General features: G+C 41.6%; 1 protein-coding gene across 1 annotated transcript in view; it reads right to left on the bottom strand.

Annotated features, from left to right (window-relative positions):
* The window catches only part of LOC147703523 (membrane-spanning 4-domains subfamily A member 4A-like), a 294683-nt gene that overhangs the window by 114655 nt on the left and 159414 nt on the right, over nt 1-20614 (bottom strand). The window contains exon 3 of the mRNA XM_086931889.1: nt 10620-10676. Within this exon, the coding sequence (XP_086788015.1) occupies nt 10620-10676 (57 nt within the window). The remainder of the gene's footprint in view (nt 1-10619; nt 10677-20614) is intronic.

The raw sequence follows: 20614 nt of genomic DNA on the forward strand, positions 1-20614 counted from the left end.
CTGATGAGGGCTGTTAGCCTGAAACCGGTCCCAGGATGCTTGTTTCCTGTCCAGGGAAGACATGGTTTGGCAGTTCGGGCTGGACTGTTCCCATGAGGGACAGGGTCAAGACTGATTTGCATATAGCTGTGTCTGAACTGGGGTGACGATGTGAGTTCAAGAACGATGATGGATTCATCCAATCTGTGACTGGGTGTGAGTATCTGAAAAGTTTCAGCGCTCCGTTCATCATCTCCTTGTGTTTGCTTTGTTCACCCTAAATTGACAGGGTATGCCAAGACGTGGGTCCCCTGCTCACTTTGCCACCCGATTCAAGCTAGCCTGGCTGATGCGGGCTGTTAGCCCGAAAACCTTACCAGGATGCTAGTTTCCAGTCCAGGGAAGACATGGATTGGCAATTCGGGCTGGACTGTTCCTATGAGGTACGGGGTCAAGACTGATTTGCATATAGCTGTGTCTGAACTGGGTGCCGAAGTGAACTAAAGAACGATGATGGATTCAACCCAGATCTGTGACTGAGGGTGAGTATCTGAAAAGTTTCAGGGCTCTGTCCATCATCTCCATGTGTTTGCTTTGTTCGCCCTAAGTTGGCAGGGTATGCCCAGACGTGGTTACCTTGCTCACTTTGCCACTTGATTCAAGCTAGCTTGGCTGATGAGGGCTGTTAGCCCGAAACCTGTCCTTAGATGCTTGTTTCCGGTCCAGGGAAGACATGGTTTGGAAGTTTGGGCTGGACACTTACCATGAGGGACAGGATCAATACTGATTTGCATTTAGCTGTGTCTGACCTGGGTTGGCGAAGAGAGCTAAAGAACGATGATGGACTCAACCCAGATCTGTGACTTGGGATAAGTGTCTGAAAAGTTTCAGTGCTCCGTCCATCATCTCCTTGTGTTTGCTTTGTTCGCCCTAAGTTGGCAGGGTATGCCCAGACGTGGTTACCTTGCTCACTTTGCCACGTGATTCAAGCTAGCATGGCTGATGAGGGCTGTTAGCCGGAAACCGGTCCCAGAATGCTAGTTTCCGGTCCAGGGAAGACATGGATTTGCAATTCGGGCTGGAATGCTCCCATGAGGTACAGGGTCAAGACTGATTTGCATATAGCTGTGTCTGAACTGGGGTGCCGAAGTGAACTAAAGAACGATGATGGATTTAACTCAGATCTGTGACTGGGTGTGAGTGTCTGAAAATTTTCAGGGCTCCATTCATTATCTCCTTGTGTTTGCTTTGTTCACCCTAAGTTGGCAGGGTATGCCCAGACGTTGGACCCTTGCTCACTTTGCCACTGGATTCAAGCTAGCCTGGCTGATGAGTGCTGTTAGACCAAAACTGATCTCAGGAGGCTTGTTTCTGGTCCAGGGAAGACATGGCTTTGCAGTTCGGGCTGGACTGTTCCCATGAGGAATAGGGTCAAGACTGATTTGCATATGGCTGTGTCTGAACTGGAGTGGAGAAGTGAGCCATAGGACGATGATGGATTCAACCCAGCTCTGTGACTGGGGGTGATTGTCTGAAAAGTTTTAGTGCTCCATCCACCATCTCCTTGTGTTTGATTTGCTCGCCCTAGGTTGGCAGAGTATGCCCAGATGTTGGTCCCTTGCTCACTTTGCCACTCAATACAAGATAGCCTGGCTGATGAGGGCTGTTAGCCCGAAACCAGTCCCAGGATACATGGCTTGGCAGTTCGGGCTGGACTGTTCCCATGAGGGACAGGGTCAAGACTGATTTGCATAAAGCTGTGCCTGAACTGGGGTGGCGACGTGAGCTAAAGAACGATGATGGATTCAATCCCGATCTGTGACTTGGGTTGAGTGTCTGAAAAGTTTCAGTGCTCCCTCCATCATCTCCTTGTGTTTGATTCGTTCGCCGTAAGTTGGCAGGGTATGCCCAGAAGGGGTTACCTTACTCACTTTGCCACTTGATTCAAGATAGCTTGGCTGATGAGGGCTGTTAGCCCGAAACCGGTCCTAGGATGCTTGTTTCCGGTCCAGGGAAGACATGGTTTGGAAGTTTGTGCTGGACACTTACCTTGAGGGACAGGATCAAGACTTATTTGCATTTAGCTGTGTCTGAACTGGGATGGCGAAGAGAGCTAAGGAACAATGATGGACTCAACCCAGATCTGTGACTTGGGGTAAGTGTCTGAAAAGTTTCAGTGCTCCGTCCATCATCTCCTTGTGTTTGCTTTGTTCGCCCTAAGTTGGCAGGGTATGCCCAGACGTGGTTACCTTGCTCACTTTGCATCGTGATTCAAGCTAGCCTGGCTGATGAGGGCTGTTAGCCCGAAACCGGTCCCAGGATGCTAGTTTCCGGTCCAGGGAAGACATGGATTTGCAATTTGGGCTGGACTGTTCCCATGAGGTACAGGGTCAAGACTGATTTGCATATAGCTGTGTCTGAACTGGGGTGCCGAAGTGAACTAAAGAACAATGATGGATTCAACTCAGATCAGTGACTGGGGGTGAGTGTCTGAAAATTTTCAGGGCTCCGTTCATCATCTCCTTGTGTTTGCTTTGTTCACCCTAAGTTGGCAGGGTATGCCCAGACGTGGGTCCCTTGCTCACTTTGCCACTGGATTCAAGGTAGCCTGGCTGATGAGGGCTGTTAGACAAAAAACGGTCTCAGGAGGCTTGTTTCCGGTCCAGGGAAGACATGGCTTTGCAGTTCGGGATGGACTGTTCCCATGAGGAATAGGATCAAGACTAATTTGCATATGGCTGTGTCTGAACTGGGGTGGAGAAGTGAGCTAAAGATCGATGATGGATTCAACCCAGATCTGTGACTGGTGGTGAGTGTCTGAAAAGTGTTAGTGCTCCATCCACCATCTCCTTGTGTTTGCTTTGCTCGCCCTAAGTTTCTATTACCAACAAACTGACTAATGTCAATGTGGCTTTCAAAGATTTGCACACAAACTGGGATTTTGTTGCTTTCAAGCTTTTATCTACACATCTATTAAGCCTTATCATAGGAGCTCTGCCTGCTGCTTAAATTTCAGCTAAAGTAAGTGCCTGTATCTTGGATCTTTTTCAATAAGAAGCAATTGCATGTTATGACACAACCATTTCTATTCTACGTACCTTATCAATGCCATGTGCTGCATAACTTGACATTAAAAATAGTTAACTCGCCATCATTAACAACGCACCAGAGAATCAAGCCATTTGCAACCGGAAATGCATTTACAAATGTACAAAATGTGATTCAGTAACTTGTTACCAATTTGCATTGTGCATTTGCAATTGGGTATTTGGAAGGGGCGTGTTGAGGTCGTCCCTTCCAAATCCATTCCAATTCCATACATCGGTATGATATGTATTTGTGTTTTGCGAATTAATTCCAGTTGCAAAACAGTAATACTTTACCACCAGTTTAAAACTGGTGGTAACCCATTCACAAAGAGGAAGGGGTGGTAACCCATTCACAAAGGGGAAGGAGTCCTGAAAGGGCCTCCTTTCCTTTGAGAATGTAAATAATAATATTTTTAAAGAGCAGGGAGTGGTCCCACGGACCAATGCCTCCTCTTAAAATATAAAACTTCATGGATTCATTTTTTTCTTTTTAAAAGCATTCAGTTTCTGGTATTTAAGGAAAATGGAATGCATAAAAAAAGAGATTGCTTTATCAAAAAGCAATCACAGACATGGTGGTCTGCTGACCTCAGCAGGCCACCATCCCTGTGATGGCTGCCATTCCTAATGTGTCACAAACTGCGACCTACCTCATTAATATTCACGAGGTAGGTCACAGTTTGCGACCCACAAGAAATCACTACATTAAATTCAATGAGTTTCATACATTAGAAATACCAATGTCCTAATTTTGATTTGCAGAGAATCGCAATTAGGAATCTGTATTCCCAATTTTTATACATTAGGCCGTAAATTCCTTTATTCCGAACTGTTGTTCACACTACCAATATCGCCCTGCAAGTATCTATCTAAAGTCACTTCCTGGAAACAAAGTCCCTAACTAGGATCATCCTAGTTCTCGATAGGGACCTACATCTCCTTCAAACTTAATTATAAAATTAATGAGGCAGAAATGCATATATTACCTCAACTATCTCCACTAATGAACTAAACATGTCTGTCCTCTGTATCTCTGATACGATTCATCAAAACATTCAATATAATACTTTTCTAGATATGCAATTAAGAAAATGTTTGCTCTTCATAATCCATGTTAGACAGAAAAGATCTACTTATAGATGGAACATTTCCAATATTATAGCCAAATGTACATATTTAAAAATTTCCACTAGATCACCTCTGAAAAATATTTAAGTCACCAATAGGATTACACCCAACTAACAGAGTGTCCTTCCCTTTGAAAATAAACTATACATTTAAAGAGAACATCCATAGCTGCTATAATTCATATTGCATTGTGATAAAATGGTTGCTTGTAGAAAAAATCAGGTACAAAATATTGTGTGGACAAAATATCGTGCCCAGAATATCTAGGTGAAAAATACTGTGAAGGTAAGTTTCTATGGGTAAGCAAAGTTGTAATATACTTAATGCAACATATTTGTAACTTGACGCTATAATATATATATATATATATATATATATATATATATATATATATATATATATATATATATATATATATTTTATTTTTTCTTCAAAGTACGCAGATGTGGACTTAAGAAAAGTAAATCTATACTTACTTATTTGCATGTACCTTCTTAATATTTTAGACCTCAATATTTTTGACACAATGCTCTTCCCACACAATATTTTTTGCATCAATAGGCTATCAGACAACCGATAAAATACACCACGATAAAAAACATAAAACACAAACACAAACATAGGAGAAAGAACACAAATATCATAATAACAGGTCCCAATTTTTTTTAATGTTCTTAGGTGCATATATAGAACATGAAGAGAGGTGAATCAGACTCTGGGTTCTGATTCTTAAAAGAATTAGCAAATCTGCCCCCACAGTTTTACACCTTAGCATGAGCAGATTTTTTAATCTACCAACTTCACATAGATTCTATAATGACTTTTAAAAATCTCTAGTGGCTCAGTTTTCCAGATGTACTCCGAAAAGGATTTGTGAATGCCTAATCCTCTCTACGCTGAGGCAGTCCATATGCTTTATTGCCCATTATGAAAATAACCTCTGTATGAGTGTAATCCCACTTTTATTTACCAATTTATTTTTGAATTTCCTAGAGGAAAAAGAAGAAACACCCTTCCCCTACAAACTGACCTATTTTGGGGATGCTTCCAATTCCAACCCTAGAAACAACTTTAATCATGACAGCGAATAACCATAAATCTTGACTTTTTTATGTTCCCAAACTTTCCAAGACATTCCTATTTCTGGAGAGTATACTTTGCGTGCCTGGGAGAAGAGTCAGACGCTTAATTACACCCTACTGCTTTTTATAGCACATGGGTAAATCCATTAACTCATGAGTGAAGCTTTTACTCTTGCAAGTTGAATTTCCCTTTAAGGCCCCTGCCTATAAAAATCTAAACGCAGCATTTTAGGGGCTTAAACGTGTAAAGTATTCTCTAATGTTTGGTGGACAGTCTTCCTTTGGAAATAAAATAAGTACTGCATTAAGTGATAACAAAAAATTCTACGATATGCGTAACATAGATTGCTTAAAGGGGGGTGGATTCGAGCGCAAACATTGTTATATTTACTAGACTGCTCTTCAGCCATTTTTAAATATTTGCGCCATCTGACCAGTTCATGAATGCCATTTTGCAATGGTGAGTTGAACCAAGTTTGAAGGCAAGATAGCACCATTGGAATTTACGAAATATGGAAATGCCGGGGATTCTGTCTTACGCAAGCATCACTAATTTACACTTCTTGTTGGTTGTTGTATGGTTGCTGTATTTGTATTTTAATGCCTCTGTAAAATGTGCAGTTCACGTATTAACACTTTGGGGGTCATTAGGATTGCGTCCGTCCACGACCCCAGAGCAGGAGGGAACCTCCGCATGGCATGCGGAGTTCCCTCCTGTGCAATTAGGATGTGACCGCCACCCTGGCGGTCACATCCTCTATTTTTAACATTGCGTCGGTGCGGCTTCAAGCTGCACCCGCAGCAATGTTAAAAATGCATTCATTTCATTTGTATGTAGAAAGTGGCAGGCACCGCGCGGTGCCTGCCGCTTACTGCATACAAATGCAGGGGGGTACCATAGGTACCCCCCATGTGCACCCCCCACCCCCCTTCACCTAGGGGGCCCACAACGGGCCCCCGCAGTGAAGTTACACATGCTTTTCCACGGCGGAAAAGCCACCACGGAAAAGCATGTTTCCGAGCACATCCTAATCTGGCTGACGGTGTATGAGAGACACCGTCACCATATTATTGCTTTTCCGCCGCGGTTGTAAGCCAGCCGCGGCGGAAAAGCTGCAGACGGAAACCAGGATCCACCAGCCATCCTAATGTGGCGGTGGGTCTTTGGTGGGTCCGCAGAGGATTTTCCGCATCCTCCGGGCCGGCGGTGGCTTCCGCCGGCCCGGAGGATTGGGAAAATCCTCCATCCTAATGAGACCCTTAGTTTTGTCCCAGTGGACCTAAGTGATTTCGTAAGAAGTGTTCAATGTATTTTTCAAGGCCTGACCTGACAGCACAACTGTTGCCAGATAATTATGTGAGCATGACTAGAGAAGGGCTTTGGCTCTGCCTACATGTTGGGAACAGGAGCACATGTTTTGATTGGGCAGAAGTTGTGTGCTTCCACAAAAAAGTGCTTGCCCTCCACACAGTTGTGATCATTTTGTTTATTTATCTAGCTGCTTGGACTTGAACTTTCAGGGGTACACGCATTACATTGTAATGCTGTTAACGTGTCTTAGATATTTAGATTGGTTTTCTCTGGCAACAGCACAGATTGGAGAAGGGCAGTCATTAAACTACATGAATTTTCAGGTCTGACTTGAAAGTGTTCTAAAGGTCTTAGCTTCCAGGCAAATACATACTGATTCCCATAATATGTAACTGTATTGATTCACATTTCCATACAACATTCTTTAAAAGCTAGGCCTATTGGCATTGCTTTATCAGCTGAGCACAAGGCACTCCTGGAGACTGCCACAAGGCACGTACACCACGAGTCCTCCCTGAGTGCCTATGGCGGTTCGGCATGAGAACAGAGGGTCCGGACAGGGTGCTTGACCCCCCGGGGCTATCACATGTTCGGACTTTGGTTCCATGAACTTCTGACGCCACTCAGGCCATGGTCCACAATCCTTGAGGTGGAGCGCTGAATTATAGCTAAACCCGGGCTTGATGCTCCACCCTTGTCACATCAAACGCTGGGTCTACCGAAACCATGCCTTGAGAACAGACATTTTTTCTTTGTTATCTCTAACAGTTTACCCCCTTTGGCCCCTTCCTTTAGGACAATCGTTACTTTAACGTGGCCATTCTATGGCGCAATTCAATAGGGCCAGTCTTGAGTTTATTTTAGTTTCACTGCGCCGAGTTTGTTGTTCTCAGCGCACTGCTGCAGCAGCAATTTTTAAAGTTTTTTAACGCACTTTACCTACGGCTCTGAACACTATTGCTGCACAATAAGTGTTCGACTCATGTAACATATTCAACTTGACACGTGAAACGCACAGAGGTGGTGTACATAAATATTGGTGGCGGGATCCTCTTACAATGTCATGATCGATTTGACTGCCATAACTTTTCCATTTTTCTGTTTTAAATTTGCTACTGCACCTACAGATACCACGCCCTTCTGGTGCAACAAAACTGGTAAAACTAGGTCAATACACCACATTACCACTGAATTGAGTGTAGATTCATCATTTTATTTAGGTCCTGAAGAATTGCCGTCAGATCCTTCCGACTAAATAGCAAGAAACATGTTGAGCGAAGTAATTTAAATGCAATTGTCTGCAACATCACAGCAGGTAGTCGCTACACTGATTTTAATCAGGGTGGGAGAAAGGATCATTAAAATTAGTCTCCCTGATCCTCCTATTTCCCTGTGTACCATCCTGCACAAAGACAATCCTTCCTACAATGCAGACACCTTTGCACCATGGTGCAAGGCTGCCTGCGTTGGCCCAAGGCAGCCATTTGTGCACCAGCGTAGTGAACATGGACAGGAATCTCATAGATATGGTGCGTTCCTGCCCTTTTCTTTTGATGCAGGGCAGCGCCGCAAGAAGCGTTGTGGGGCTGCCCTGACACAAAATGATGTAAATGAGGGCCTGAACACCTGTCGTCCTTCTGTTCATTATGAGTGCATCTTGTGTGTGCTTACATGGACACCATCTGCCTAAAGGTGTCTATGGGAAATGACATTATGCTTGCAGTGAAAGATGGTTGGAATGCCACCATCACTGGCACTTGGGGTGCTGGTATACTTATCATCTAGGAAGAAAGTTACCTTCTCCCATGACAGCCTACCCGGTGCTTAATTTGTCATACAATAAGTGCCAGGTCTATTGTCAGGAGGCCACTGCAACTTACACCACACATTTCCCATGCTATGTTACAAGTGATAGTAACTACACAACTACCAACCATCACACTCTAACAATTCAGACTATTTCAGGCATCGAAAGCTACAAGAATGGCTTGGGCGACAGGTTATAGTGTTTTTTTTATATGTATATTGAAGTAATAGTTAACTGTTAAAGTGGCCATCTCTAAATTAGCGAGACAGCGCCATATTGTGGCAGACTGTCACAAGGGCCGGTGTTGACGATTAAGTTCCGGTGCCCAGCACCGGACACCAAAGGCTCAAATTAAACACTGCCTACTTCTCTCCCAAAGCTCTATCAGTTCCTAGCAGGACTCAAGGAACATTGTGTCTGCCCGGGGGCTTACTCCCCTGCTATGTGAGGCATCATAGGGATGCTTCTTCCGCTGGTTCGCCACCCCTTCGTCTGCTATCCATAGAAGATGGAACTTGATCAATGACAGTATAAATCCCTTGCCAAGTAAAAAGACTACCTGAGTCCCTGGTGAGAGAAGGCCCATATTCAACTAGATCACTATGGAAAAACTAACCTTCAGTCTGGTGCACACTGTGACGTCACCAGAATAAGCCCAAAACACTGGTAGTCTGAGAAGAGTGGAATATGTGAAGCCCTGTAGCCAAATGCTCTCTTTGTTCCAGTGCTTTAAGGCGAGGAGCAAATTCTGTTTCTGAACTGCTCTTCCTTAGGTCTTGGAGGTACACCTTATGCTACCACCCCAGAGGCTTGAAGAGTGCCCAAGGAAGTTTGGACCATCCCAAAATATTAGTGATACGACTGCGCCTGCATTCTGTCATCTGGACAACCTAGAGTCCATCAATACCCATTCAGTGTGCTGCTGTGCATGCTGACCTTTGAACTGGCCTGCATTCAATGCAGATTATAACAGACTGACTCCAATTTCCTTGATCTCACTAAAGAGGTGACAAAGCGAACCAGTTACTCCTCTCAGCCACATGTGAGGGGGTTTCTGCCTATGGAGAGGAGAGGTCCCTCTGTTGCACAGACTGATGAACAGCTGCTTTCACCTAGAGAATACACGTTCATACTGATGTGCTGCATTTCCTTCACCCCTGAATCACCCTCTTCCATGGCAGACCTTCCAGCTATTACCATTTCTCATCCATCTTGAGGTTTCAGCCACCCAACATTTCATCTCTAAATGCCGGAGCCAGTCTGGCAACTACTACTGGGCTGGAGTCATGGCTGCTTCACGTTGCTATGCTTCTTTGTGCTGTTCCTGGTGATACCTAGTGTTGTGTCAGCGGCGGGCTGATCATGAACAGTAATCGAGGGACCCTGACATGGGCTCTGAATATCTGCACAAGTGTGATATATTAGGATTACAGACAGTGCCACAGGGGCACAACGGGTGTTTGCACCCACCTGAAAGGGGATCTCTAATCTCCTGCACTGTGAAACACATAGAGCTTGCAAGCAGTTGTTCCGTATTTCACATGTATGCGCCTGCCAAGTTTGTGACTGCACTGGGGGCAGCGCATTCAGAATAATGCTGTGCATTTTCCTGCAATGCGCTGGATGAAACTTTTTAAGAGTGCGCCCAGCACAAAGAAGGAAAATGCGCCGCATGTGTAATGTGGCTGCTCACGCATATGCATTTCTCATTTGTCTGAAAGACACAACCCTAAAGAGTACAAGGCCAGCTGCTCTGATGACAGGCTGTCAGCCTCAGGTTGTCATGTTATGCAATTTTTTCTTTGAGCATCCACACAATAGCATATGGTTATAAATATGTGCACAAAATGTATGAAAGGCAATTTACCAGTGGATTGCTCAGCATCAAGATCTTTTTGTTGAGGAACTTGGTGGCATTAAATTCTGAAAACACTAGCTTAATTTGAATAAAACATCAAATCAGTAGGCACATTTTTAAAAAGAAAGAGTCCCTGACCAAGTAATTGACATATTACAGGACATTTTAAGGAGTATGACGATACAGGTGAGTAATGAGGCAGAGACAATTTACTGTATGAGGGAAAACAATGCAAAGAATGATGGAGTCATTTGTGAGAGACTCAGAGAAAGGTAGTATTCGGCAGAAAAAAGAAGATAAGAGACCTCATAAAAACAGGTCTGAAAAAAACCTCAGCTCAAGACTTTTTTCAGGATTCTCTTACCAGGCCAATCCGAGGCTTTTTGGCAGCTGCAACCGACAAAGATCCGGAAATTATACACTGTTTGGAAAAGGAACAAAAGTGGTTCACAGTGTGCAACAAGACGCTGCAAAAATGACATTTATTAACAGTGGATTATGGTTTAACATCTTGTAGTGAAGTATTATGTAATAAATGCCAGCAGACATAAATACTTCACATCATGTATTTATTAGCCACAGCTTCAGCAGTCCCAAGGTAACTGACATAAAGGGAATCTCTCAACTGTGAACCACATAGGACATTCTACATTCCAGTGATGTAATGCTGGAATGTAGTGAACATGAGATCACCACAATATCTCCCTTTTTGTATAATACATAAATGCAAAACAAATAACAAAATAAGACATCAAATAAATATACTAATCAATTAGATTCAAACAATATAAGTGTGTAAATATAAACTAATTTCAGTCATGAAATCTCAAGGGTTTAACAATATTCCATCTACAACTCCTTCGTTCAGACAAAGGATGAAAAGAACGCTTAGACTCTGAAACATCAATGTCAGAAGAAGATGGTGAAAAAGGAACAACACGAGGACATAAAGACGAATTAGATGGAACAGAAATATCACGAGGAGGAACATCATGAGAATGCACCTTCACATCCCTTCCCTTATTCCACCATTCATTCCTGCTGGTTCTCACTGCATTCCTGGTCACAACTTCAGCTCTGACAGGAGGTTTACATTTTGACATCCCCTTAAGGACATGATTGGGATCTGTAACCTGAACCCTATCTCCCACACACAAATCTCTTTCTATGGACTTTACTCTGTGCACAGTGTTGTAGCGATACCAGGTGGACGTCCTCGTAGAATTTCAAATGGAGAGAGACCAGAAACATCATTTGGACATGACCTATGCGACCATAGCATTTCTTCAACAGCTTTGGACATCTTGTTTTGAATTGCCCACTGTATAGACTCTGTCAATGTATGGTTCATTTTTTCCACTAGACCGTTGGCTTGAGGATGATATAAAGCAACTAATTTATGTCTAATTGCATTTGAGTTGAGAACATTTTTAATTTCTTTTGAAATAAATCGGACACCATTGTCTGAGACAATTTCTTTGGGAAAACCTCTTAAAAATAAACTTTTTAAAAACTCTGTTTGCCTCTTCGACAAATTTTACTTCCCACCATTTACTATAGTAGTCAACGACCACAATAGCGAATTTGAACTTTCGTGGAAGAACACCAAATGGACCAATGAAGTCTATGGCAAATTAGGACCATACAAAATCAGGTAATTTGACGGGTTGAAGAGGAACAGCTTCGGTTTTGAAAACTTTATCACTAGTGGCACAAATAACACATGCCCGAGCACTAGCTATAATAGCAGAATCTATCCCAGGCCACCAATAACAGTCTCTTATTTTCCTTTTGGTTGTGGTCTGCCCTAAGTGTCCTTCATGACCATATACAATGATCCAATCCCTCAAAGAGACAGGTGGAATACATTTGTCTCCCCGTCCCAACATTCCATTTTCTTCAATTGACAATTCGTCAGAGACTAAAGTAGTAATTCCTTGGTTAAAACTTTTTCTTTTGGCCAGCCATTCATTACATCCCTTCTTACACTATTAACTTAACATCTTTCAAAGATTCCGACATCCACTCTTGTTCTGTAAATTTAGTTTTGTGGTAAACATCAACACAAGCAATTAAGCACTCTTCATCATTTTCATCATTATTTTCTGGATACTCACTAAAACTTAAAGGTGAACGAGATAAGTAATCCGCTCTTACATTCTTACCGCCTGGGATGTATTCAATAGCAAAACTATATTGTAAAAGTTTAAAACTTAACCTTGCTATTCTCGGTGTGTGATCTTTATTGGTACAACCACTCAAAATATTGACTAACGGTTTGTGGTTAGTCTTGAGAACAAATTTCTTCCCCAAACAAAACATTTATATCTTTCAACTGCCCAACAACAGCCTAAAAGTTATTTTTTGATAACAGAAAAAACTTTTTTATTAGACCTCAAAGACCAAGCAAAACCAATGATCACTTCAACATGTCCCTTCATCTGTGCAATAGTGGCCCCCAAACCGTCATTACTTGCATCTACTGTGATAATGCAGTGTTGTGTAGGATCAAAAGGTGCAAGAACACCTACTGATATCATTTAAGTTTCGAATTCTTCTTGACCGTTTTTCTCCCATGCAAAATTCTTCTCTTTCTTCAACACCAACGGTTTTAGCAGAGAAATTTTGAATGAATTTAGAGTAAAATTCACAAAGCCCTAAAAATGAGGCCACATTCTTCTTGCTCTTGGGGGTAGGAGCTTTGACTATTGCATCAACTAATCCAGGTCTAGGTTCAACTCCCTTCTCAGGAATCACATGGCCCAGATACTCAATGTTTCTTTTTTTGCAAATTCACACTTCCCACGATTCGCAACAACTCCAAATTTTTTAACCTCCCCAAGACTTCATGCATGCGTTTATCATGAACTGACAGATTTTCCCCTGCTATTAAAATATCATCTTGGAACGTTACCACACCCTCAATCCCTTCTAAAACATTCTCTAACACACGTTAAAAAACGGCTGCCGCCAAAGCAAGGCCGAAAGGCATCCTTTTGAATTGATAGGTACCCATGGGAGAAACAAAAGCAGTTAAGTGTTGTGACGACTCCTCAAGTACAACCTGATAATAGGCAGATGCTAAGTCAATTTTTGAAAAAAACGTAGCACCCGAGAATTTACTTATAATGTCATCTATTCTAGGTGGAGGGTGGGAATCAATCCAAATAACTTTGTTAAGACTTCTTAAGTCCACACACACTCTCAGTTGGCCGTTCTTCTTCCTGGCGATAACCAATGGACTTAACCATAAAGATGACTCAATGTGTTCTATCATGCCATCATCACACATTTTTTTAAGAATCTTTGCCAAATGTTCACGTGTACTAAAAGGCACATTCCTCAACTTATGTTTCACAGGTGTGACATCATCTCGTACTTTAATTTTGTGCTTGAAGCCTCTAGTTTTACCCAACCTGTCATCAAATACTGCAGGACATTTTTCAATCCATTTCGTACTGTTTTCAACCTTTTCAAGTGACTCTTTGTTATCCTCACACTCAGTTACTAAAGAAACTTGAACGTCTCTACAAGGTCTGAGAGTCATCCCAAAAAGACCTTGGTGACGCCATCTAAGTATATTTACTCCTTTCTTAGCAATATATACTTTTCCAAAAATGGTGCGATTTTTAAACCTGAGTTGGCACTCAAAAAACCCAGACAATTTGATTTTCCTACCATCATACGTTATTGGATTCCTGTCTGGAGGGAATAACTCTTGTCTTCCCCAGACTTCAATGAACAATTCATCGGTCACCATTGTCATTCTTGTCCCAGAATCAATAAGGAGTCCTACATTTTTCCCATCTACTTCAATGTCTTCATAAGGATCTACACAGTCAGATTCATCATCTTGTACGACAACAATCATGTATGTCATTCCTCTTACACAACTTTGTTCCTCATCTGAACTGTCACACGGATCCCCATCTGGAACAGAATTAATCTTGTCTTTAGGTGACAGACAGACTTTTGCAAAATGCCCAATCTTGATACACAACTTACATTTTACATTTTTTGTGGGGCGTGGCCGATTTGGTCCATGATTGGAATACCCGCACCTAAAACAAATGTTTTTCTGTGAGAAAAACCCACCTTTATACTCTTTTTTGGGGGGATATTGTTTGAAAACTTTGTTTTGTCTAGAGATCATCTTTTCATTTACAACAGACAAACCACTAGTGACTTTACGAGTAAGTTCTTTTAACGCTTTATGTGACACTTCAATACCTTTAACTATGTTGATTGTTTTTAATAGATTTGGATTTCTCCTAGTAAGAAGTTTTTCTTGTACTTTTTTATCCCAGCAACGTACTACTATCTATCTAATCACGTATAAGTTGATCTGTGAAATATTCAAATTCACATTCTGCAGCTGACATACGTACCACAGCAACAAAAGTATCTATAAGCTCATCCTGCAACTGTTCTCTAGTAAAAAACTTATGTCTGTTAACAATCAAACTCAGTTGTACATCAAACTGCTTCTCTAATTTTTTTACAGCCAATTCATATTTATCTAAATCTTCTTGATCATGGGGAATAGGATAGGGTGGCAGATGTTCATAAATAGATTGACCTTCGAAGCCTAAGTTATGTTCTAAGAAAAACCTTTTATGTTCTGGTTGATACTTATTTTCACCGATAGCTCCTAAATAGTTTGTAAAAGCTCTATACCAATTCCTCCAAGGTACAGGAGGATCTCCAGGAGTTTAAATAAATGGAGGCGGGCATTAACATTCTGCATGGTGACCATGACACTTCCTTAATTAACAGATCTTAACAATAATCTACCAAATCGTGATGGAGCCAAAAAACATTTGATTGTATCATAAAGGTAAAAATTAGTTAACACAAGAAAATAAATATATATATGTAATGATATATATATATATAGTTGCTTTCAAATTATGACTTCTGTTCACGCGTGCACATCATGGATTTGCATATTATTCAACCATGAGTTGTTATTTCAAACTGTGAATAGTTAAATCTTCTTCAGTGTGCCGTTACTTTGGACTGCAAAGAAGATATGTAATTTTTCTCATGAATAAATTCTTACTGCATGTGCACACCATGGATATGCAGAGAAGATATATAAATCAGTGTCCTGTTATATTGAACTGCATGTGCACATCACGGATGTGCAAAGAAGATATGTACATTTTTCTTTAGAAGTCTTTCTTTTTTTATGTTAAGTTTGTACTTTGAAATTCCTCCTGATAATTTCGTAGGAGTTCACACTGTATTTATTCCTTAAGATCTCTAAGAGAGTGGCTATGTAAAAAAAGAAAAGACAACTTCCTGTGATATTGCTTCCAATATACGATGAGCGTTCTAGTTGTTTCTTATATTTTGTAGAATAAAAAACACTTCCTTAAGTCCTTCTTCTTTTGGATTATAATTTGTTTTTATGGGACAAGTGATGCATGTGAAAACTGGTTGGCCCCCAACTGAAGGTAAGTTAAAGCTTCGCGTTTGATTAAACAAGTGGTTTTCCTTCAACTTGCATTGTTCTTCACGCTTCACTCAATTGGAACAGCAGACTTTGTTTGCTTTCAGTGTATCGGAGAAAAGTAAAGCCTCGTGCTGCTTGACTTCACACGCGTGCACAACAGGCTTTTAGAATCACTTGCAGCCATGCGCTTGACTTGAAGTGCACAGCTTGACTTCACACGCGCTCACAGCAGGCTTTTACAATCAATTGCAGCCACGCGCTTGACTTGACGCGCACAGTGGGGTATGTTTACCTTTTAAATAACAGTTAATGACAGCGTCGCACTTGGCTTAACGTTAAGTATGGTAACTTTACTCTTGAAATAAAAACTTTGCCTCAATGTAAATGTCTGCCAGGTGCTCAAATGGTTTCACACGCGCACCGCAGATCATTTTTTCCCTTTAGTACCGATCACTGCCTTACATTGTATTTTTGATACTCGGTGGGGAGCTGGTTAACTCATAAAGAGTCTCAAACGCGCACAGCAGAATATATTCCATTTTAAACAGTGCTACTTTTCAATGTCAATCACTGCCTGGCGCCAGGTTTCACAAACACGAGGAGAGCTAATTTAGCTAACAAAGTTATAGTGATTATCCTCAAACTTGCTCAGGCAATTTGATTTGTTAATGGAAACGAAACTTACGCTCAAAGTAAAGTAATTCTTTTGTTGAAATGCTGTTCACTTAAGCAATACTGTGTGTATAGGCTTTATAAGACACAACTCCTTTTTTTTAGATAGAGCATAGCGCGATGAAATGCGATGACTATATATATTTAAAAGAATAAGTCTTTGAATTTCTGATACTAATAGTCAGCGCTAAACTACAGCATAGAAATGAAAATATACGAGCCTGTTTCTTCTTTATGATTGAGATGTATTCTTCAGTAGAGTGTCTTATTCTCTGTTCTTTTGTTGAAAGCAGTGCTTCTTAACGCATGGATCCTTGACTGTGGCTAAATCGTCGCCAAATTGTAGTTAAGTATTATGTAATAAATGCCAGCAGACAGAAATACATCACATTGTGTATTTATTGGCCACAGCCTCAGCAGTCCCAAGGTAACTGACATACAGGGAATCTCTCAACTGTGAATCCACATAGGACATTCTACATTCCAGTTATGTAATGCTGGAATGTAGTGAACATGAGATCACCACACATCTCTGTTCAAGATAGATCCTAAAAGCACTTCAAAATAGTTCACAATCTCAAGAAAATTGCATTATCCGGCAACTGAAAGGATAGAACCTGGAATCTTGACAAACGTAAGAGTCTTATCATGCACGCCATATTACACCATTTGATAAAATGTGGGAAGTGAAGTTGGGTTGCCAGCTCTGATGGTAAAAACGTGGCTCATGAATCCTGGGGGTCCAAAAACATTCCGTATAATGTATCTAAACATTTAGGGGGACTCAAACTGAGCGGTATTAAATCTGCATACAAAATACCAGGTGGTGGTGAGGGAAAATGACAGGGGAAAGATACATGAGTTTAAGATTTTGAGAGGTCCATTTTCAGGGATTTTCTGTGATGGTAATGATTTTTTTTACTCTTTGCAAACAGGTGTCAGTCTTTGGGCGCAGGTAAGATATGCATTTTTGATTCTTGTACTGTGTGGGTGTTTTTCACAGCAGCATAGAGTCTGGCTGGCAAATGCTTCAAAACCATAATAAAACAAGCACTGGCAAAGCCTCTAGGTCTCAGAAATGCAAATTTCTTTCAGCCATATGTTGTCCCCTAAGTGATGTTACTGTGACATTGTTGTGTTTTCAACAAGAACGTGCGTGGGGTAAAATATCAAACATCGAACCGCAAAAAGAAAGTAACAAGGAGACACAAATCTTATGAGTAAGGGATTGGTCAAGTGAAACTATTTGGTTGAAATACACTGTAAGAGACAGATTTGTCTTTTTTGAGGTGCCAAATGACTAGCTTTGCTAGTGTTTCTGTTTCATGCTTACTAGCAGCCTGTCTCCGCTCTGTGAGCTGTTGGTTGTCTGGCAGCAGGGCTTTGACCGAGCACTGAATGTCACATAAAAAGCTTAATATAATAGATTGTGGAACAGCTTAACATCATACTTCAAGTATGACAGTTGTCTTCTCTGCCAACTAGATATTAGTCTTCAAAACTAGAGTTTACCCACAAGTCCTATAGTGTCAAACCTTTGAAGACAAGAAGAAAAAGCTTAAGCAAAATATTGGTTGGCACCCAGTTTGAGACCTGTTTGCCTGTGCAGGTTTTTTCTTCTTTTGACTGATGTGGTATCCTTTGAGCAGCACTTCAAATAACCCAAAAAGTAAAAGTATGTGAGTTTTTCTCGTTCCTTGAACTTGCTGTCCTTTGGCCAGCATTAGATTATTGATCATGGACAAATGAAGTGCACATGCAGCCTTAGCCATCATCAGTGTCAAGGTAAAGCAATAGCTAGTTTATGTCTGGAGGCATACTAGACAGGAAGCTCTGTGCAACATGGTACAGATTCACCGCCGGGGGATACAGGGGCTCAAAGTAAAGCAAGTAAAATACCCATGACCCTCTTTTTCATTGGTAGGGTAGTAAATGAAACACAACTGGGGTGCAGTGGCCCCCTCCCAACATATGGCCCTGTTGTCACTGCACCTGCCACCTACTGATAGCTCAGCTCCTGGATTCAACGCAATGGGTGGCAGTTTTCAGCTTGGTGCGACCCTGCAGAACAAAGCATAATAGGGAGAGGCCTCAGTGTGGGACCCTGCAGAACAAAGCATATTAGGGAGCGGCATCAGGGTGGGTTCCTGCAGAACAAAGCGTATTAGGGAGCGGCATCAGGGTGGGACCCTGCAGAACAAAGCATATTAGGGAGCGGCATCAGGGTGGGACCCTGCAGAACAAAGCATATTAGGGAGCGGCATCAGGATGGGACCCCGCAGAACAAAGCGTATTAGGGAGCAGCATCAGAGTGGGACCCTGCAGAACAAAGCATATTAGGGAGCGTCATCAGGGTGGGACCCTGCAGAACAAAGCATATTAGGGAGTGGCATCAGGGTGGGACCCTGCAGAACAAAGCATTTAGGGAGCACCATGAGGGTGGGACCCTGCAGAACAAAGCGTATTAGGGAGCGGCATCAGGATGGGACCCTGCAGAGCAAAGCATATTAGGGAGCAGAATCAGGGTGGGGCCCTGCAGAACAAAGCATATTAGGGAGCAGCATCAGGGTGAGAACAACAAGAGACTAAGAGTGACGGAGCTGGGAAAGCGTTCGGCCCCTTGGCCACAGTGTTTTCCCGTTTTACCTAACATAAGCCAACAGGTCTCTATTTATTGCACATGTTGTGCAGAATGCAGTGCGAAATGAATGTGTGTGCAAGCTGTTATTAGTGCCTTGTTGTGATTCTGTTTGACACCTGATTGTGGGAAACTGCAGACAGCAAGGGATTCCACACTGTTTATTCTGTGTGGTGTCACTGGAGGACACTTCATCCATCAAATAATGTTTGTGAGGTTGTGGTTGAGTCATGTGAGCCTGTGTTCAAATGTGTGTGTTACTACTTTTCAGGAGGTTCATGTTGTTGTGTGATATAGCAGAGCTAGTGCACGATTGGGTGTCATTGGGGTGCCTGTGTTTTTTGTGAGTTTACATGTGCTTGTGTGATGTGCCTGTGAGTGCGTATTTACTACAGGGAAGGTGAACTAACTGTGCAAGCCCAGAAAGGAGCCTGACACAGCCCCCCCGCACTGAGGCCTAAAACTGTCCCCAGTCATGAAAACTATCCCTTCCCCCGCCCAAGCCTTAAAAACTGCCCCATGCCCTACAAACGACACCAACCTCAGCCCCCGCCCTGAGCCCTAAAACCTGACCCCTACAAACCTGCCCCCCAGCCTCTGAAAACAACCCTCACTTCCCCTAGCCCTAAACACAAGGCCCCCAAGACACGGCCCTAGCCCCACGTACCCCACCACATCCTCTCCTGATCCTTCCTCTTTCTGTCATCCTGCGCCTACTCATTCAAAATATATCTAGACCGTACATTACCTTAACTACGCTTATGCTTTGTTAAGGCATATGCGTGGTTAAGGCAAGCGTGGCTCGGCTTGCAGCAAACAGAACATGTGGCTCAGCCTGTGTAATTAAGGCTGTTTCCCCAGAGAAACATCTGTTGTAAGGCAAGATTCTGTGGCAGCGCTATTAACACACATTGATTTAAGCAGCGCTGTGAGGCAGATTCTGTGGTAGCGGTATTAACACACACTGATATAAAAGGGATACCAGCCCCATACAAAGGTGCAGGGCAATATCGTGGGACCTAAATATCGCCACAAAAATATTGTGGGGAAGAAATATAGACAATAAAAATATAGTTGACAAGAATATCGACTGACAGTAGTAATTACTTATGTTAATTGTTTAATTAATTTTAGGTGTGCTGAGGTGTTTATATGTGTAAATGGTGTGAAGGGCGGTAAGTAATTACATTTTAATTGGTTAATTATTAAATATTTGTAAATTAATTACCATTAATTAATTAGTAATTAATAATTGCAATTGTGTAATTAATTTTAGGTGTGTTTTGTGGTGTTTATATGTGTACATGGTGTGAAAGGTAGTAAGTAATAACATTTTTATTTATTAAGTAATAAATAATCAATTATTTTGTATTAATTAATTAGTAATTACTAAATTTAATTGTGTAATTAATTTTAGATGTGTGTTGTGGATATTATAGTGTTAAATAATGTGTCATTAATTATGTTTTATTATCTTTGTTAATAATAATGTATTGACATTTATATATTAATTATTTTAATATTGGAAATTACATTTAATAAAAATGTTGATGGTTTTGTTTTTTATTGTTTTGTGATCCAGCGCTTTCCC

This window comes from Lissotriton vulgaris, chromosome 7, assembly GCF_964263255.1.
Source record: "Lissotriton vulgaris chromosome 7, aLisVul1.2, whole genome shotgun sequence".
Classification (NCBI taxonomy): Eukaryota; Metazoa; Chordata; class Amphibia; order Caudata; family Salamandridae; genus Lissotriton; species Lissotriton vulgaris.